Source organism: Cryphonectria parasitica (assembly GCF_011745365.1).
Source record: "Cryphonectria parasitica EP155 unplaced genomic scaffold M406scaffold_7, whole genome shotgun sequence".
NCBI lineage: Eukaryota > Fungi > Ascomycota > Sordariomycetes > Diaporthales > Cryphonectriaceae > Cryphonectria > Cryphonectria parasitica.
Genome location: NW_024468915.1, coordinates 1,053,636 through 1,067,381, shown reverse-complemented (window position 1 = coordinate 1,067,381; position 13,746 = coordinate 1,053,636). Strand labels below are relative to the sequence as shown.

At 54.5% G+C, this 13,746-nt stretch overlaps 4 protein-coding genes across 4 annotated transcripts; 1 reads left to right on the top strand and 3 right to left on the bottom strand.

Annotated features, from left to right (window-relative positions):
- Positions 1-1,735: 1,735 nt before the first annotated feature.
- M406DRAFT_294036 (uncharacterized protein) lies at positions 1,736-3,411 on the top strand (the record flags this gene model as incomplete). Its single annotated transcript, XM_040919116.1, has 2 exons — positions 1,736-2,133; positions 2,229-3,411. The coding sequence occupies 2 exons, from the start codon at positions 1,736-1,738 to the stop codon at positions 3,409-3,411; spliced, it is 1,581 nt and encodes a 526-aa protein (XP_040773339.1).
- Positions 3,412-5,401: 1,990 nt separating this feature from the next.
- M406DRAFT_294033 (uncharacterized protein) lies at positions 5,402-7,318 on the bottom strand (the record flags this gene model as incomplete). Its single annotated transcript, XM_040919115.1, has 4 exons — positions 5,402-6,393; positions 6,468-6,598; positions 6,670-6,963; positions 7,039-7,318. 4 exons carry the CDS (start codon positions 7,316-7,318, stop codon positions 5,791-5,793), a joined length of 1,308 nt encoding a protein of 435 aa, XP_040773338.1. The 3' UTR covers positions 5,402-5,790.
- Positions 7,319-8,696: 1,378 nt separating this feature from the next.
- Positions 8,697-11,595, bottom strand: M406DRAFT_341592 (MFS general substrate transporter; the record flags this gene model as incomplete). The annotated part of the gene is made up of 5 exons (XM_040921680.1): positions 8,697-8,712; positions 8,839-10,432; positions 10,587-10,655; positions 10,742-10,992; positions 11,531-11,595. The coding sequence occupies 5 exons, from the start codon at positions 11,593-11,595 to the stop codon at positions 8,697-8,699; spliced, it is 1,995 nt and encodes a 664-aa protein (XP_040773337.1).
- Positions 11,596-11,819: 224 nt separating this feature from the next.
- M406DRAFT_357423 (uncharacterized protein) lies at positions 11,820-13,440 on the bottom strand. Its single transcript, XM_040923673.1, has 2 exons — positions 12,964-13,440; positions 11,820-12,583 (listed from the first exon to the last, which is right to left on the bottom strand). Exons 1-2 carry the CDS (start codon positions 13,091-13,093, stop codon positions 12,318-12,320), a joined length of 396 nt encoding a protein of 131 aa, XP_040773336.1. The 5' UTR covers positions 13,094-13,440; the 3' UTR covers positions 11,820-12,317.
- Positions 13,441-13,746: the final 306 nt, after the last annotated feature.

The following is a 13,746-nucleotide window of genomic DNA, read 5'->3' as shown; positions in this document are numbered from 1 at the left end:
CCATGATGATGATGATGATGATGATGATGATGATGATGATGATGATGATGATGGAATAAATGATTCTTCCTCCTCCTTGACAGCGACCAGGGTACAAAGATAAGATTGAACCCAGGATGTTTCTTCAACCTTAATTCTCGGACGAGGCGGGGACAGTCAGCTTCCAGCCGTTTCTCCCATGCACTAGGTCCGGGATTTGGCTGGCATGTATTAAGACAGACCATTCCCTAGGAGGAAGAAACGGACGAGGAAGAGGAAGAGGAAGAAGAGAAATGTTTCAAAGGAAATAATCCTCCGCAGGTGTCTTGTCTTCTCGCCAGTGCCTCTCTCTCTCCGATAACTTGCACCACTGCCAAGGGAAGGCTGTCTCCAACGCCATAGCCAGGTCGGCATGGCGTCGATACCAGGGCCTGCAGGAAGAGCTCATAATCGATCGGATGAACGGGCAGAGAGCTGCCAATGGTACGCGCGCACTTGTTGCGTGCTATGGAGAACCCAAAGCCACCCCCCCCCCCTTCTCCATCCGGCGACAACGCCAATTCGTCCAAGTGACCCTGTTAGGACACCCTCGAAAATGTGATCAGTATGCTACATTAGCTTGCGAGCCCATCTGCGATCGCTCCAAGCAGAAGGGCAGGCATCGTCGCCTCTGATAGATCGAGTCCTCGAGATCGCAGTCGACTGCTGTCACGGGATAGACTGGCTCTGCAGGTTGAACAAACACAATGCCTTTCGTTAGACTGACTCTTCTTCTTCTTCTTCTTCTTCTTCTTCCTCGTTCTCCTCGTCCTCCTTCCAGGAGAAATGACTTTCGTTGGCCCGAGAGATTTGCTGTCGAGGACGGGGTTTCCATTGAGTTGTAATCATAATGTATTGTGTTCTGTGCACATGCCAAAAGATGTCAAGTCTTGGCTCAGCTCGACATGTATCACCTCCATTTTGATCCCAAAACAAACTGGGCGAGTGCCGGGTGATGAGATACAATGTCATGTGGACAGCCACAAACTGACAAATAGTATGAACTAAGGGGAAAGAACTGGATGACTAATTGAGCCCCGTCACAATGACTGGTGGCTGGTGGCTGCGGCTTAGAAAGGACCGGCAGGCGGGCAGGGAAGCGCCGCTGCAGACAAGCGCGAGTCGAGGTCGAGGTGAGCATTTTGGGTATGGCCTGGCTTGGTCATGGCGCGGCTGGCTGACTATGCAAACTTCACCCTGTCGTCACTTTTTCCCATTCCTCGCCCCAAGACCACCAATCTTTCTTCCAGCCAACCACTTCCATAACCCTCTCTCTTCCACCATATCACTACTACCTGCAGATACCATCCCACAGTGTCTCTATTCGATTTCCTGCCTCCCCCTTTGTGACAGGGAGAAAGGGTCCATTCAGACGCTGACCCCTTCATTGGGTCTTTGTTTCGAGGTCATACACCCGCTTGCTGCTTTGACAGGGCGCAACTTTCATTGCCTTTGCGCCACCACTCCTCCACCCCAGTCATTGTCGCATCGAACCTCCAAGTCGTGCATCTATTGTCATTGGCAAATCAGCTCGACGTGGCCCCTCCTGTTGGCTCTCCCTCATCTGTGGCAGCTGTCTCTAGAACAATAATTCTTCCCCCTCCTCGATCCTTCGCCACACCTTCTCTCTCCCTCTATCGAGCCTCCCTCCGCCTCGACCAACTACAACCTGCGTCCACCTCCGTATCACAGTTCTTCACCACAGACTATCAACAAGATGACTGTTGTGATCGAGCTCAACACGCCCCTGGCTGATGCCCTCAATGCAGCCATCCAGCCAAAGCTTGAGGAGTGCGGCTGGGCTACCGGTGGCGCTGATGATGCCGCCCTTACCGAATACATTATCCTCATGCTGGTCAACGGCAAGACGCAAGATGAGGTCGCCCAAGAACTCTCTGCCGATCTGCTTGGCCTAGATCCCAACGACGCTGGCCTGCGCGACTTTTGTAACTGGCTCTTTACCACCATCGACACGCTCTCGGCCCAGTACGGCGTCTCGACTGTGCAGGGCGGCAGCGGCGCCACAGCTGAGGGCGCACAGGCAGACCCCGCCGCAGCGGATGGCGATCAGGATATGGACATGACACCTACAGACGGACCAGCAGAGCTCAATGCGTACGTCTCCACAGTCGCCCTAAACTGCCTTCTCTTACCCACCACACACGACTTGACAGACCATGTGATACTAACTTCTTCTCCCCTTCTATCAGACCCACAGGTCCTAAAGCCATGCGCAACGGTACCGACACGCGAGGCCGAGGTAAACGAATCATGGGCCAAATAAATCGGGCGATGGACAGGACGCACGAATCTGTCTTGCATCGAGTGCGCGGCGCCAGCGGAACCGAGAGGATCAACACGCACAGCCGCACGCCACCCACAGGTCCGCGGATGGGTGCTGGCAGGCAGCCGAGAGGGGCTAACTCGCGAACCGCCAGCATCCAGCACGGTCTCGCCAACATGAATAACATGCCGTCGCCCGGTATGAACGGGGCAGGCATGGGGACCATGCAGGCCTGGGGGGGGATGATGCCCGGCCATCAACAGGCGCCCGACGTCATGTCTGTGTTACAACAGCAACAACATTTGCTGAACCAGATGCAGCAACAAATGCAACAGCAGCTGATGGCACAGTCCGGACAGCCCAACGGCGGATTCAATAATGGCAGGGGCGGCCGCGGCAGGTCTCTGATGGAGCGAACCCAGCGAGGAGGCAACTCTCGAGGTCGCGGTGGGCACCACCAGAATGGGAACCACGCGCAGTCAGCAGAGCAGAAGGACGCTGCTGCTGGTCCACAAGGCGAAGATGCTGAGATGGGCGGCACCACCGCGCGAGAGCCAGCAAACCCAGAAGACAGCATCTGTCGCTTCAACCTCAGGTGCACCAACAAGGACTGCAAGTTTGCCCACCAGTCACCAGCCGCACCACCCGGCGCGACCGTTGACGTCAAAGACGTGTGCAGCTTCGGCGCCGCATGCAAAAACTTCAAGTGCGTCGCCCGGCATCCCTCGCCGGCAGCTAGAACCGCGCACCAGAGTGAGCAGGACTGCAAGTTCTGGCCCAACTGCCAGAACGCGCGCTGTCCCTTCAAGCACCCGTCAAAGCCGCCGTGCCGCAACGGCGGTGACTGCAAGACACCTGGCTGTGAATTCTACCATACCACCGTCATGTGCAAGTACAAGCCCTGCACAAACCGGTACTGCACATTCAAGCACGAGGAGGGCCAGCGCGGCGCCTTCCCCGACAAGGTCTGGACCGCCGAAGGTGGCGCGGGCCAGCATGTCAGCGAGCGCAAGTTTGCAGACGGCAATGTCGTGGAGGAGGAAGTCATCCCTGGTGCGGGCGACGATGCAATGGGCGGCACCGATCACCAGACAACCGTGGCTGGTTAGGAGCCGCACGTGTTTGATATAACATCGGATATCGAGTCCGATGGCGTGATCCTATGAGTATGGAGAAGAGGAATTTGGTTCGAGTGGCTGGCATTGGGAGGCGGACAAAGATTCAAACTGTCTTGCCATGTACAATACAATCAATCGTGGGGGGCGGAGCGGCTCTTGAAGACGTGTGAGGCGACCGAGACACGGTCCTGCTTTCTGGGATTTCGAAAGGGCAGGCGTTTGGGGAGGGTTTTTCAAGAGTTAGCACCGACCTGGGAGAGTGGAAGGGGGGTGGAAAAATTGAAAGGACCAATTTATGTGCACGGCAAGTAGGGACAGCCAGGGCTCTCTCGCTTGACAAGATTTGAGATGAAAGGAATCCCAAGGGAATAATACTTGTCTCAAGACCAAATGTTTATGGTCTTGTTGTATGCATGATTTGTTTGTCCTGCTTCTTCTGCGTGATATGTGTGATATGTGGTTGTTGTGATGATCTATCTGTATTTCTTTCTCTGCTTTATATTGGCGGTCCTAGCGTGTACAGATTTGATGGGAAGAAAGAAGAAATAAGAGAAAGAGAAGAAGAAAAGAAAAATCAAGAAGAAAAGGAGGAACAAGAACACCAAACAGGTGCTTCGAACGAGACAACGCTTCTTCCTTCTACTGGCAATACTCGACCCTGACAAGTTTCTCGTGTGTATGTGATGTCCTCTGATTCTCCCTCTCTTCCACCTCGTCCAAGCCATAACCAAGGAATCGTCACCGTCCCCGTCTCGTTCCCCCCCCCCCCCTCCTCCCCTCCCTTTCTTCCTACAGCAAGGACAGATCTGAAGCAATAAATGCCACATTATGTAAGAAAGGGAGGGGGAGAGAATGAGAGAGAAAGAAAAGAAAGACGCCCGGGAAGCGGGATATATAAAGGCGGAAGGTGTTCCCATCACTGACTGGCCTGGGAAGAAGAGAGCAAGCCAGCGCGGGAGACAACACTTTTGCGCCTTTTTTTCCTTCTTTTCTCTTTTCCTTTTCTCCCTCTTTTTTTTTTTTTTTTCTCTCTCTCTGCTTCATGCCTTCGCAGGCTTTCATGAGCTAGTGGTAAGGGGTGACACGGAGGAATGCACTAGGAAGAAAACGCCCCGTCATACAAGACCGGCCGTGGCCGCAGTGCGTTACAAGAAGGGAAGAAAAAAAACAGGTAGAGGGGGGAGGGGGGAGGTTTGTAGAAGATCGTCAGATCATCTTCTTTTCCCTTTATTCCTTTTCCTTCACGCCTCTCTTCCTCTCTGTCTGTGTCTTTCTCTCTGTGTGTCTGTCTGTCTCTCTCTTATTTTTCTCTCTCTGTGTCTGTCTGTCTCTCTCTTATTTTTCTCTCTCTGTCTCCTCACATCTCGCTGTCCTCTTCACTTGCGTACTTTTAAGGAAAAAGAGAAGAAAATTGCAGGTTTTGGTAAAACAGTGTCATCATTATGCCCAAATAACACAACACGAAATACACACAAAAAGCTATGTACTTGAACTATTGAGCAAGCAAGATCAAATCAGTCAGTCGAAATAGACAAGACAGACTGGCTGGCTGGCTGGCCATTGCAAGACCGAAATTGCGATGCAATGACGCTCTCTCGCTGGTGTGAAGAGGGTAGAAGTAAGTTGTAAGGACATGAAAACGATGAACCAACCACTGACGAAAAAAAAAACGAAAAAAACACCAAAACCAATACCGCGTAACGGCCACTGTCAACGCCCGTCCACCATATTTGATCTTGCAAAAGACAATAATCGGGAGAAGACAACCAACCACATTCTTTTTCTTCCGTCGATGAACAAGAGAAAGAAACCAAAACGAAACAAAGAAGTATAAAACAAAAGCCAGACACTCCAACACATGACAACTCATGTCTCCCAGCTGAACCAACGGGCCTAACAGGCAAGAGCCGTCTCAGTCAAGCGCAGACAGACAAAGCATGGCTTGCGCCAGAGAGGCATCCACCCCAGAACATTGAACCTTCGGGCCCGAATCGCGTGTGGAATATGGGTTGGAGAGTTTTTGTACATTCTCGCCTCCACCACGCCTCAGCCACATACAGTTTACTTGCCAGCCCCTCGAACCATCATGACTGCCTGCTGCCCATTCCTCGATCTATGAGCTGGTATCCTCCTTCCTTACTGATCAAGGGGCCTCGGGTCTGCGCCCATATGGTCGAAGAAGGGACATCCAGTCGGACAAATTGCTGCTGACGCTGATCTGTTGGAGGAATGGCTGTGGCTCGTGTGGCTCGATAGGCAGGGACACACAATCTGTGACACTCGCAGTCTCGACGCTCACCGTGGGGTTTCAAGCTGGAAAATGCGAACGGCCAGCCAAGGCGCTCACGCAGAGGGAGATACCAGGCCTTTTTAGTGGATGCGTGAGCCGCAGACGAGGCAGTTCACCTCCTCCAGCCAGGTCTTCTGTCCACCCTCGACGCCAGTCCTCAGGTCCTTGATCTCGAACATGTCATTATCGGGCTTGAAGGTGGCCTCGAAAGAGCCTTCGTACGGCTTGTAGCTCATGTCGTCAGGCTTCTTGCGCCCGCGGCTGACGCCTTTGCGGATTGGTTCCGCTGTCGGGGTCTGCGTCGTCGAGGCCCGGCCATTCTGTGTTTGAGCTGAGCCCTCTGCGGCGATTTCGCGCTCCTCCTTGACGTCGACCGTGTCGCTCGCCTTCACTGTGTCGCCCTCACCGTCTGTCTTGACCTGGATAGGTAGCTCGGTGGCGACGGTGGCGCTGCCGGGCTCGACGGGGCTTAGTGGGCGCTTTGCCTCTTCCTCTTCCTTCTCGGTCTTGACGCCTGACGCTTTGTGAGGCCTGTCGGTGCCGAGCTGCTCCCATACCCTCATCAGTATCTCGTGCTTCAGGCACTCCTCGTGCAGCCACTTCTTGCAACTCTCGTTGGGACACCCGATAAGGACCTTATCCGGATTGCCGGGTTCGTTGCATCTACACACGCGATCCACAACCTGTGTTGAAACTTTTGTTAGCGCGGCTGTCGCTGATTGTCTGGACTGTACTATTCTGGTTCTGAAAGGCTTACTGATAGCTCGAAGGTGCGCACGTCGAGGGCTTGGCGCCAGTACAGGGCGCTCTGGATTTGGTCATCGTTCTCGTCGGTCACTTGGTTGACGGTGGCCTGCTGAGTAACAGATACGACGTTGATGATGTCCACTTTATTATTGTACCCCCTCAAGTCAGCCGGCCGTTACAAGCATCTCGGAAGTTCCTGCGCGCAGACTTACTATGGTTGGACGCGATCAGCTCGTTCTGCCCGTGATACGGCTGCCGGCCAGAGACGTACTTCTTGCCGTCGAGTGTATTAGGGGGCAACTCGTCAGGCCAGTACATCCAGTACACACGGGCGTAGACGTGGTGTTCATCGCTAGCGCGAATCTCGAGGATGCGCGCCACCCAGTCGTCGTCAGAGTGCGTCCTAGGCCCGGCCTGACCACCCGAGGGCGCAGACTTCTGGCGCTCGATCGTGCTCTCGTTTGCGACGAAAATGTAGTTGTCGCTAAAGTACTTGGAACCATTCACTGCACAGAAGCACAAGCCAGTAAGTCAGTAATGCGCCTCCCGGTGGAAGAAAGGGGAGGGGGGATTCAACATACACACGAAGCTATTGTACCGGGTCATCTCGGACCATCTCTTGGATGGCTCAACGGCGTAGTGGATGTCCATGGTCTCATGGGTCTTGAACTTGCCCGTGGGCGCAAAGGGAGACATCTGGACGGGGATCTTGGGATTGTCGCCGTCGGGCTCGTCGTCCCTGCGCCTGCGCTTCTTCTTGAGCTCGCGCTCCCTCGGGTCGACATGGCGTATGGAGAAAGGGCACTCGGCGCGGCTTGCCTCGTCAATGTTGTCGCGAGGTCGCTTGCGAGCAGCAGCCATCTTTGTAAAGGGTGTTTCGTGGATCGCGCGCGGGTGGGCAAGCGGGGTGGAGGTGGTATGAGAGTATGCGACCGTTCTCTCGACCGTTGCTGAGCCAAGATTTAAGGTTGGGCAGGATGGGTGGTGGTGGTTGTTGGATCTCGCTGTTGCGAGCTGCAGTGTGCAGCAGCAGCGGTAGTGTGGCTGGAAAGAGAAAAAGAGGAGGGGGAGGAGGGGGGGTGGGTGGATAGGTGGGTTTCTTGCGTGTGTATTAATGTAGTGTGTGTGGGAAGGGAGGGGAAACAACAGCTGCGTTTGCCAATCGGTCGGAATCAGATCAAATCACTAATCAGGGCCTGTCCTGTCAGGCAGGGCTGCTCGGGAGATCAGATCGCGCACGGCTCGTGGCAGGGCCCTGCAGCAGCTTCAGATGATGGGCTGGCCCGTGTGCGAGATGCGCGAGCGCCAATTGGTGATGGAAAAGGGGAGGTTGTTCGATGACGAACGTTGTCGCGAATGGACCACCGTTGGGGAGTTGCCACGATGTGATGCGAGATCAAATTTCTCGGGAGCGCGTCGCAACGGGCACTGGACAACCTTCAGGTAGGGTCAGGTCCTTAGGAGCTGGGTTCCGGAGTCTGGGCACGCCCTGTGCGGGGGAAGCGGCAAAGGGAGGAGGGCAGCCTTCAGCCACTGGAGCTACAGCAGAGGATGACAAGCCCCGGCCTTCCCCCTCTAGAGCTGCCCCCGTGCCGCCTGTGGGCGGGTGGCTGGTGGAGCTCGGCTAGCTCAAGTGGTAGTGGCAGTGGTAGGAGTTAGTGGTAGCATTTTGGGGGTGTGGTACTATGTAGTGGCCCCAGGTTGGCTTTGGAGCTCGACTAGCTCACAAGCGTAGGCGGGGCGCAGAAGGAGCCTTTGCACGGGCCAGCCAGGATGTTCTGTGCTTAGCCGAAAGGAGGTTGGGGCGGGGGCAGTTTACTGTAAAGAGCAGGGGAGCTCGTGCAGCCTGGCACAGCCGGCACAGCAGAGCAGTGCAACGCAGTATTGAGTACTGGACCGGACCAACATGCTATAGGGGTGGCCACAGGCTATAACGGATGACCGGCTTTCACAACAACCAGTCATCTTGGGCGCAATAATCATGCCGAAGGATTCATACAAGTAATTGATCTGACACGAACCTGTCTCGTGTGTACCTGCCTGACCGAGGCATCTGGGGCGGACAATTACTGTAACCAGAAGAGATCATGAATCAGGGTGTGCCGCCAGGACCACCCAAACCATATAATACTCGCTATACTTCACCCCCCGCCCCCAAAAATAAGAAAGGAAAGAAAAGACAAGTCCCCAGATATCAAGTAGAATAAAATCAATTCGTCAAGCGCCATCAACACCGTCGCTATGCCTCAATGTAGCTGCCAACTAATTTGTCTTCAATGGCCCCCACCCCATTCCACCGCCTCCTCTTCCCACCGTTTCTCCATCATCGCCCCTCCACATCTCTATCCTGATCATCATCCTCCCGCTCCCGCCCGCCAAACATGGCCTGGTTTTCCCAGGGCTCACGAGGACTCTCGCCCCTATCTCCCTGTTGAGTCCTCATGTCGTCAATCACATCGGCCAACCGCTCCGCCTCCAGCTTCCCGCGCTCCGCATCGACAAAGTAGATCAGCGGCGCGGGCAGGCCCACCAGGACGGCCAGGAACCAGAACGCTGGCCGGATCTCGCCTGTCGCCTCGATAATGCTCGCCACGATAAACGGGCCGAATACGCTCGAGCCCTTGTCCGTGATGGCGTACAAGGCGTAGAAAGCCGCCTCGGACCCGGGGGGAATCAGCTCGCCGTATACTGCCCGGCAGTAGCTGCTGAGACCACCCATGACAAATCCGTAAACGGCGGCGAGCGGAAACATCTCCCAGGGCTGCTGCAGACCGCCGACCCCCCATGCCTGGACGAAGGGCAGGTAGCCGAGAAGACCGTAGAGCGGGATGAGCTCAAACAGGCCGATACACGCCAGGAGTGTCTGGTGCGGCTTGAGATTGAACCGTCGTGATATGTAGGACCACGAGAGCGCGCCGGCGATACCCGTGGTGGTGGAGATGACGCTGATGAGCCCGAGCGCCCACGACTCCATCTGCAGGGACGTCTTTGCGAACAGGATCGCCGTGGATGACGATGTGGCGATGGCGTCCGACAACAGGAACCAGGCCCCGAGGAAGAGAACTATATCCACCAGCTGTCGTGCCAGCTTGACCGTCTTGTATAATGACTTCCACGCAAACGCCGTATAGGAAACGAGCGCGCTGAGCCCTTTGCGATTTTCTCCTGCCGGAAGAGGTGGTCCAGGTCGTGGCCGAAGCCAGAACGCTGCTGGCACCGTAAACATCGCCCACCAAGCTCCGATGATGAACAACACAACCCGGAGTGACCAGGTGGTGCTGTTCATCTTAACCAGAATCAAAATGGCAACGCACTGGACGAAAAGTCCGGCCGCATAGCCGATGCCAATGCCCTTGGCGGAGATCTCTGTCGAGAGCTTTAGCTCTAAAGAAGTCTGGTCCTCGTGAGTCATGGTCTTGACAAGCCCGTTGCGAGCTTCATCGCGCAAGAGGCCGGTTGTGGAATTGTTGTCCTCCATAATCTGCGTCTCCTCCGTGTCTGAAGCCTCATCCGACGCCAGAGATCCTGCACGCTCGCCGGCCCACAGCATCCTCGGGTGGTGCCTGACGAGGAGTGGCAGGAAGGAGTTCAGCAGCACAAAGGAAGCGCCGAAAGCCACATTCGAGATGATAGCCAATACGGAGCCAAGTATGTAGAGGTTTTTGGATATGAAGATGTACAGCATCACGCTGGCGCTGCCGATCCAGGCGAAGCTCAGGAGGAGCTTCTTGCGGTACTGGCCGTGGTCCGCTGCGGAACTTATACTCACCACGAGAAGCGCCTGCAGCAGAACGCTGATGCTGAAAGTGTACATGGCGAAACTCGCAGTATTGATTTCGACACCGAGGACATGCACGACACACTGCTTGCCGTCATCATTCATCTTGTCATTGCTTGGACCGCATGGCTTGCCATTCTTGAGCAAGGTGCCATTCTCTCTGGCAAGGCTCTCCAGGAGAATCGGGATGAACGAGCCTGAGGATTGTAAATTAGTAACAAATTCGATTGATCCCTTCCGGCACAACTTTGCGTCCAGAGCCGCCACATGAGTTAAATTGCATACCGATTGCTGTGATCTAGTCAGAAATGATAATTTTTGAACAAGTCTCTGGCGAAAAGGTTCACTCACCACAAATAACATAAGTCTCGGCCGCAAAGGCGTACATGTACCATCCTCTCAGCTCCCTGGAGCTCGTCGCTGGTATGAGACCGTCAGAACTTCCATCAATCGAAAACAGGTCAAAACCTGTGATTTACACAAAAGCATGGCCTGCCTGTACTTACGCCTTGTGTCCTCCCCTGGATACCGCACCGGCGTGCCGGCGCTGCTCCCTATGCGTGGTGACATGGTGTCCGAGTCGGTGTCGTCGTCCGAGTCCCGGGAGAGTTCGTCGTCCGCCTCGATGCCCGAGCCCTGAGAGAGGAAGGACTTTTTAGAGGCGTATGACTGGCTGGACTGGAAGCGCAGCAAGGGAGGTTGTTGCTGTCGTCTTTGTTGTTGTTGCGACTGCTGCTGGTGCTGACGGAACTGCGAGCTGGAGGCGGCGGTTGGAATAAGAGTAGTAGTAATAGGATGGGGTTCGTTGTGTGGAGCCATCCCTTCAGAAGGGAGCACTGCTGCACTGCTCTGCACTGCACTGCACTGCACTTGCTTTGCTGGCTGGGCTGCCCGCTGTCTGACAGGTCGCGGGAGGGCTATCTTTAGCGTGGTCCGGCCTCCTAGTGAGCCGTGCAACATAAGCTTAGCGACAAGGTGCTACTAGTAAGTATGGGCTTCTTTAGGGGCCTGGCCAACTGCCCTCATGGCGGGTGCTGTTGCCTCTTCTGTGTGCTGTTCAGTGGACCAGATCTTGGTGGCTGGCTGGCACAGCTGGCTGTCTCGGTGAAACCGGTCAGCGGGCCATGAGGCCTGCCTGTAAAAGGCCCTGTACACAGTAATCCACAACGGTATGGTTTCAACTCAGTTTCTGAAGCGCGCTGGCCCTCAGAGCGGGCATATAGCACGGCATTTTTCACGACCTTTGTGGGTGTCGTTGTTTGAGAAGGAGAGGTAAAGATGACGATGACGATGACGAACGAGGGGAAGGAGAGAGGGACACGGAGAGAGAGGAAGAGAAGAGGGGCGGGAGCAGGGCCATGGGAAAAGCAGAATAGAGAAGAAGGCTTAGCAGAAGGCAAGTCCCAGTTGGGCTCATGATGGACGCGCAAGGAGCGGTAAGACATGAGCCCACCGACCCCTGCTCGTGACTCCAAAATTTGGGGATCGGTCCTTCCTCGAAGGGTTCTGTCCTCTGTCCCCACGTGCATCTCTCCTTTGTCTAGTCTTATGCTGACGAACCTTTTTGTCTTCTGTTTTTCTTTTCTTCCCCCTTGCTAAAATCTGACTATATTACTCGGTTGATTATATATGCCAACCACTTCTCTCCCAACGAGTCATGACCACTGTGAAAGGGAAAGAGAAGCACGACACCACGTCCATATTAGTCCGATCTGAGCGACCTTACTGGTGTTTAGTCACTATCGTGAGGTTCAGGACGGTCAAGACTCTATTACATCCTTATAAACCTAGGATTCTCCAATCCAGCCCCCTGACGTCTTATAAGTCTCCTGATCCCACCCCTTCTGATCTCAAAGCAGCACACATGCATCAAGCGAGTGTAGCTTTCGGTAGCAACCATACCCATGATTCAGAAACAACCGACAAGACCACGCTATGTGGTCAGGTGAACCACCTTTTGAATGAGAGAATCGAAAAAGAAAGAAAGAAAGAAAAAAGGGAAGGGGGTATCGGATATCATTCAATACCAAGTAAGAAACGCCTCTATTCCTCGCAACGTAACGCAGCGCAGCGCAACACCCTTCACTTCTTGAAGATGCCCGTGATCTTCGCCTTCAGCTTGTCCGCCAACCCCTTGCGCCCTGCAGAAGCAGTAGTGGCGCCCTCCTCTCCGGCCGCCACCTGCTTGTCCTTGTGGTCGTGACCCGGGGCGTGGTGCTCGTTCCCGGCGCCGCCGCGGCCCACGTGATAGTCCTGATTCTCCATCGAGGGCTTGATGGCCTCCTCCGGTACCACCTCCTTGTCCTGCCTGGGCTCGGCTGCATTCTTCCCGATGATGTTTGCCGCGCCTGCACATCCGATATTAGATTAGTTCTCTCACGCCAAAATTGAATCCTTGTTTCCCCCAGAAGAGAAAAGTGAAGGGACGCAACAATAGAGCCAGATCCTAGCTCAGGCCATGATCCTTATCGGCAGCGGCTGGCTTCTGCCGGCGGGCCTCGGAGCGATGGCACCGAAAGGGAAAACCAGCCACGCGATGATGATAAGACCACGGAGTGAAAATGAAGGGAAAAAAGCAGTAAAACAATCCGCGCTCTCAAGAATGCTGGTTTCCTACTTTCCCCCTCAAGGCATTCATCTTCCGCACAGCCATCCGCATAGGAAGAGGAAAGGTCTTATCTTTCAAATTTTCACAGAGAGAGGGAATGATAGAGGGTGTGTTGCATACCTCCTCGCCCAGTGCTGACGCCCGTGCCCTCGTCGGCAGTCCTCACGATCTCAGCATCAGCGTACTTGGTATCATCCGGTGTGATATTGCCGGCGCCTCCACGGCCGTGGGAAACTTCTGGTCCGGTCATCTTGAGGGTGTCTCTGTAGGTGGTAATGTTCAAGGAAGTCTGATTTGTTGATTTGACTTCAGAGGGGAAAGAGGAAATGAGATAAAGAGCGCAAGTCTCTCAACGGCAACAGATCGTTTCTTCTTCTTTCAGATCTCTCTTCTTCGTCTTCGTCTTCTTGTTTCTCAGTTCCCAGGTGGCGTGATATTTTAAAAAGGCAAGAAGTCACGGAAAAAGACAAGGCCTTATAAGGACCAGGAGCCAAGAGAGAGCTCTGCACGCGCCTGGAGCACCGTTAATTAGCAGGTGCGAAGTCGGTCTAGCCCATGTTGCCAGGTTCCTGCCCCAACACAGTGGCGCCAAAATACATAGATAGTACAAATTTGTTTGCGATTATCAACAAGGAAGAACGCCGGATGCGAAAGAGAAGGCCCCTTCATCAGCGCTTGCTCCCGCCAAGCCGTCGCCTTTGCCCCTGCTGTAAAAGTAATGGGCGCTGCTACTGAGTAACCCTGTAAGTGAAGGGCCCTTTTCCTCCGAGAGGTTGGCGTCGTGACGTCACCCAGAAGCCCTGCGCAGAGATAAGATAAAATAGAGCCTATTTGACAAATTTCCGCCTGGACGGGATGGACAAGAGCCACAGATCAGAGAGTACATATCGGTGATGATCAAAT

What these genes read in the sequence shown, in the direction of transcription:
- M406DRAFT_357423 (XM_040923673.1), bottom strand. Translation starts at nt 13,093, where the DNA reads ATGACCGGACCAGAAGTTTCCCACGGCCGTGGAGGCGCCGGCAATATC. An exon ending in CGTCAGCACTGGGCGAGGAG is followed by an intron (nt 12,584 to 12,963) that starts GTATGCAACACA and finishes TCGGATGTGCAG; the next exon opens with GCGCGGCAAACATCATCGGG.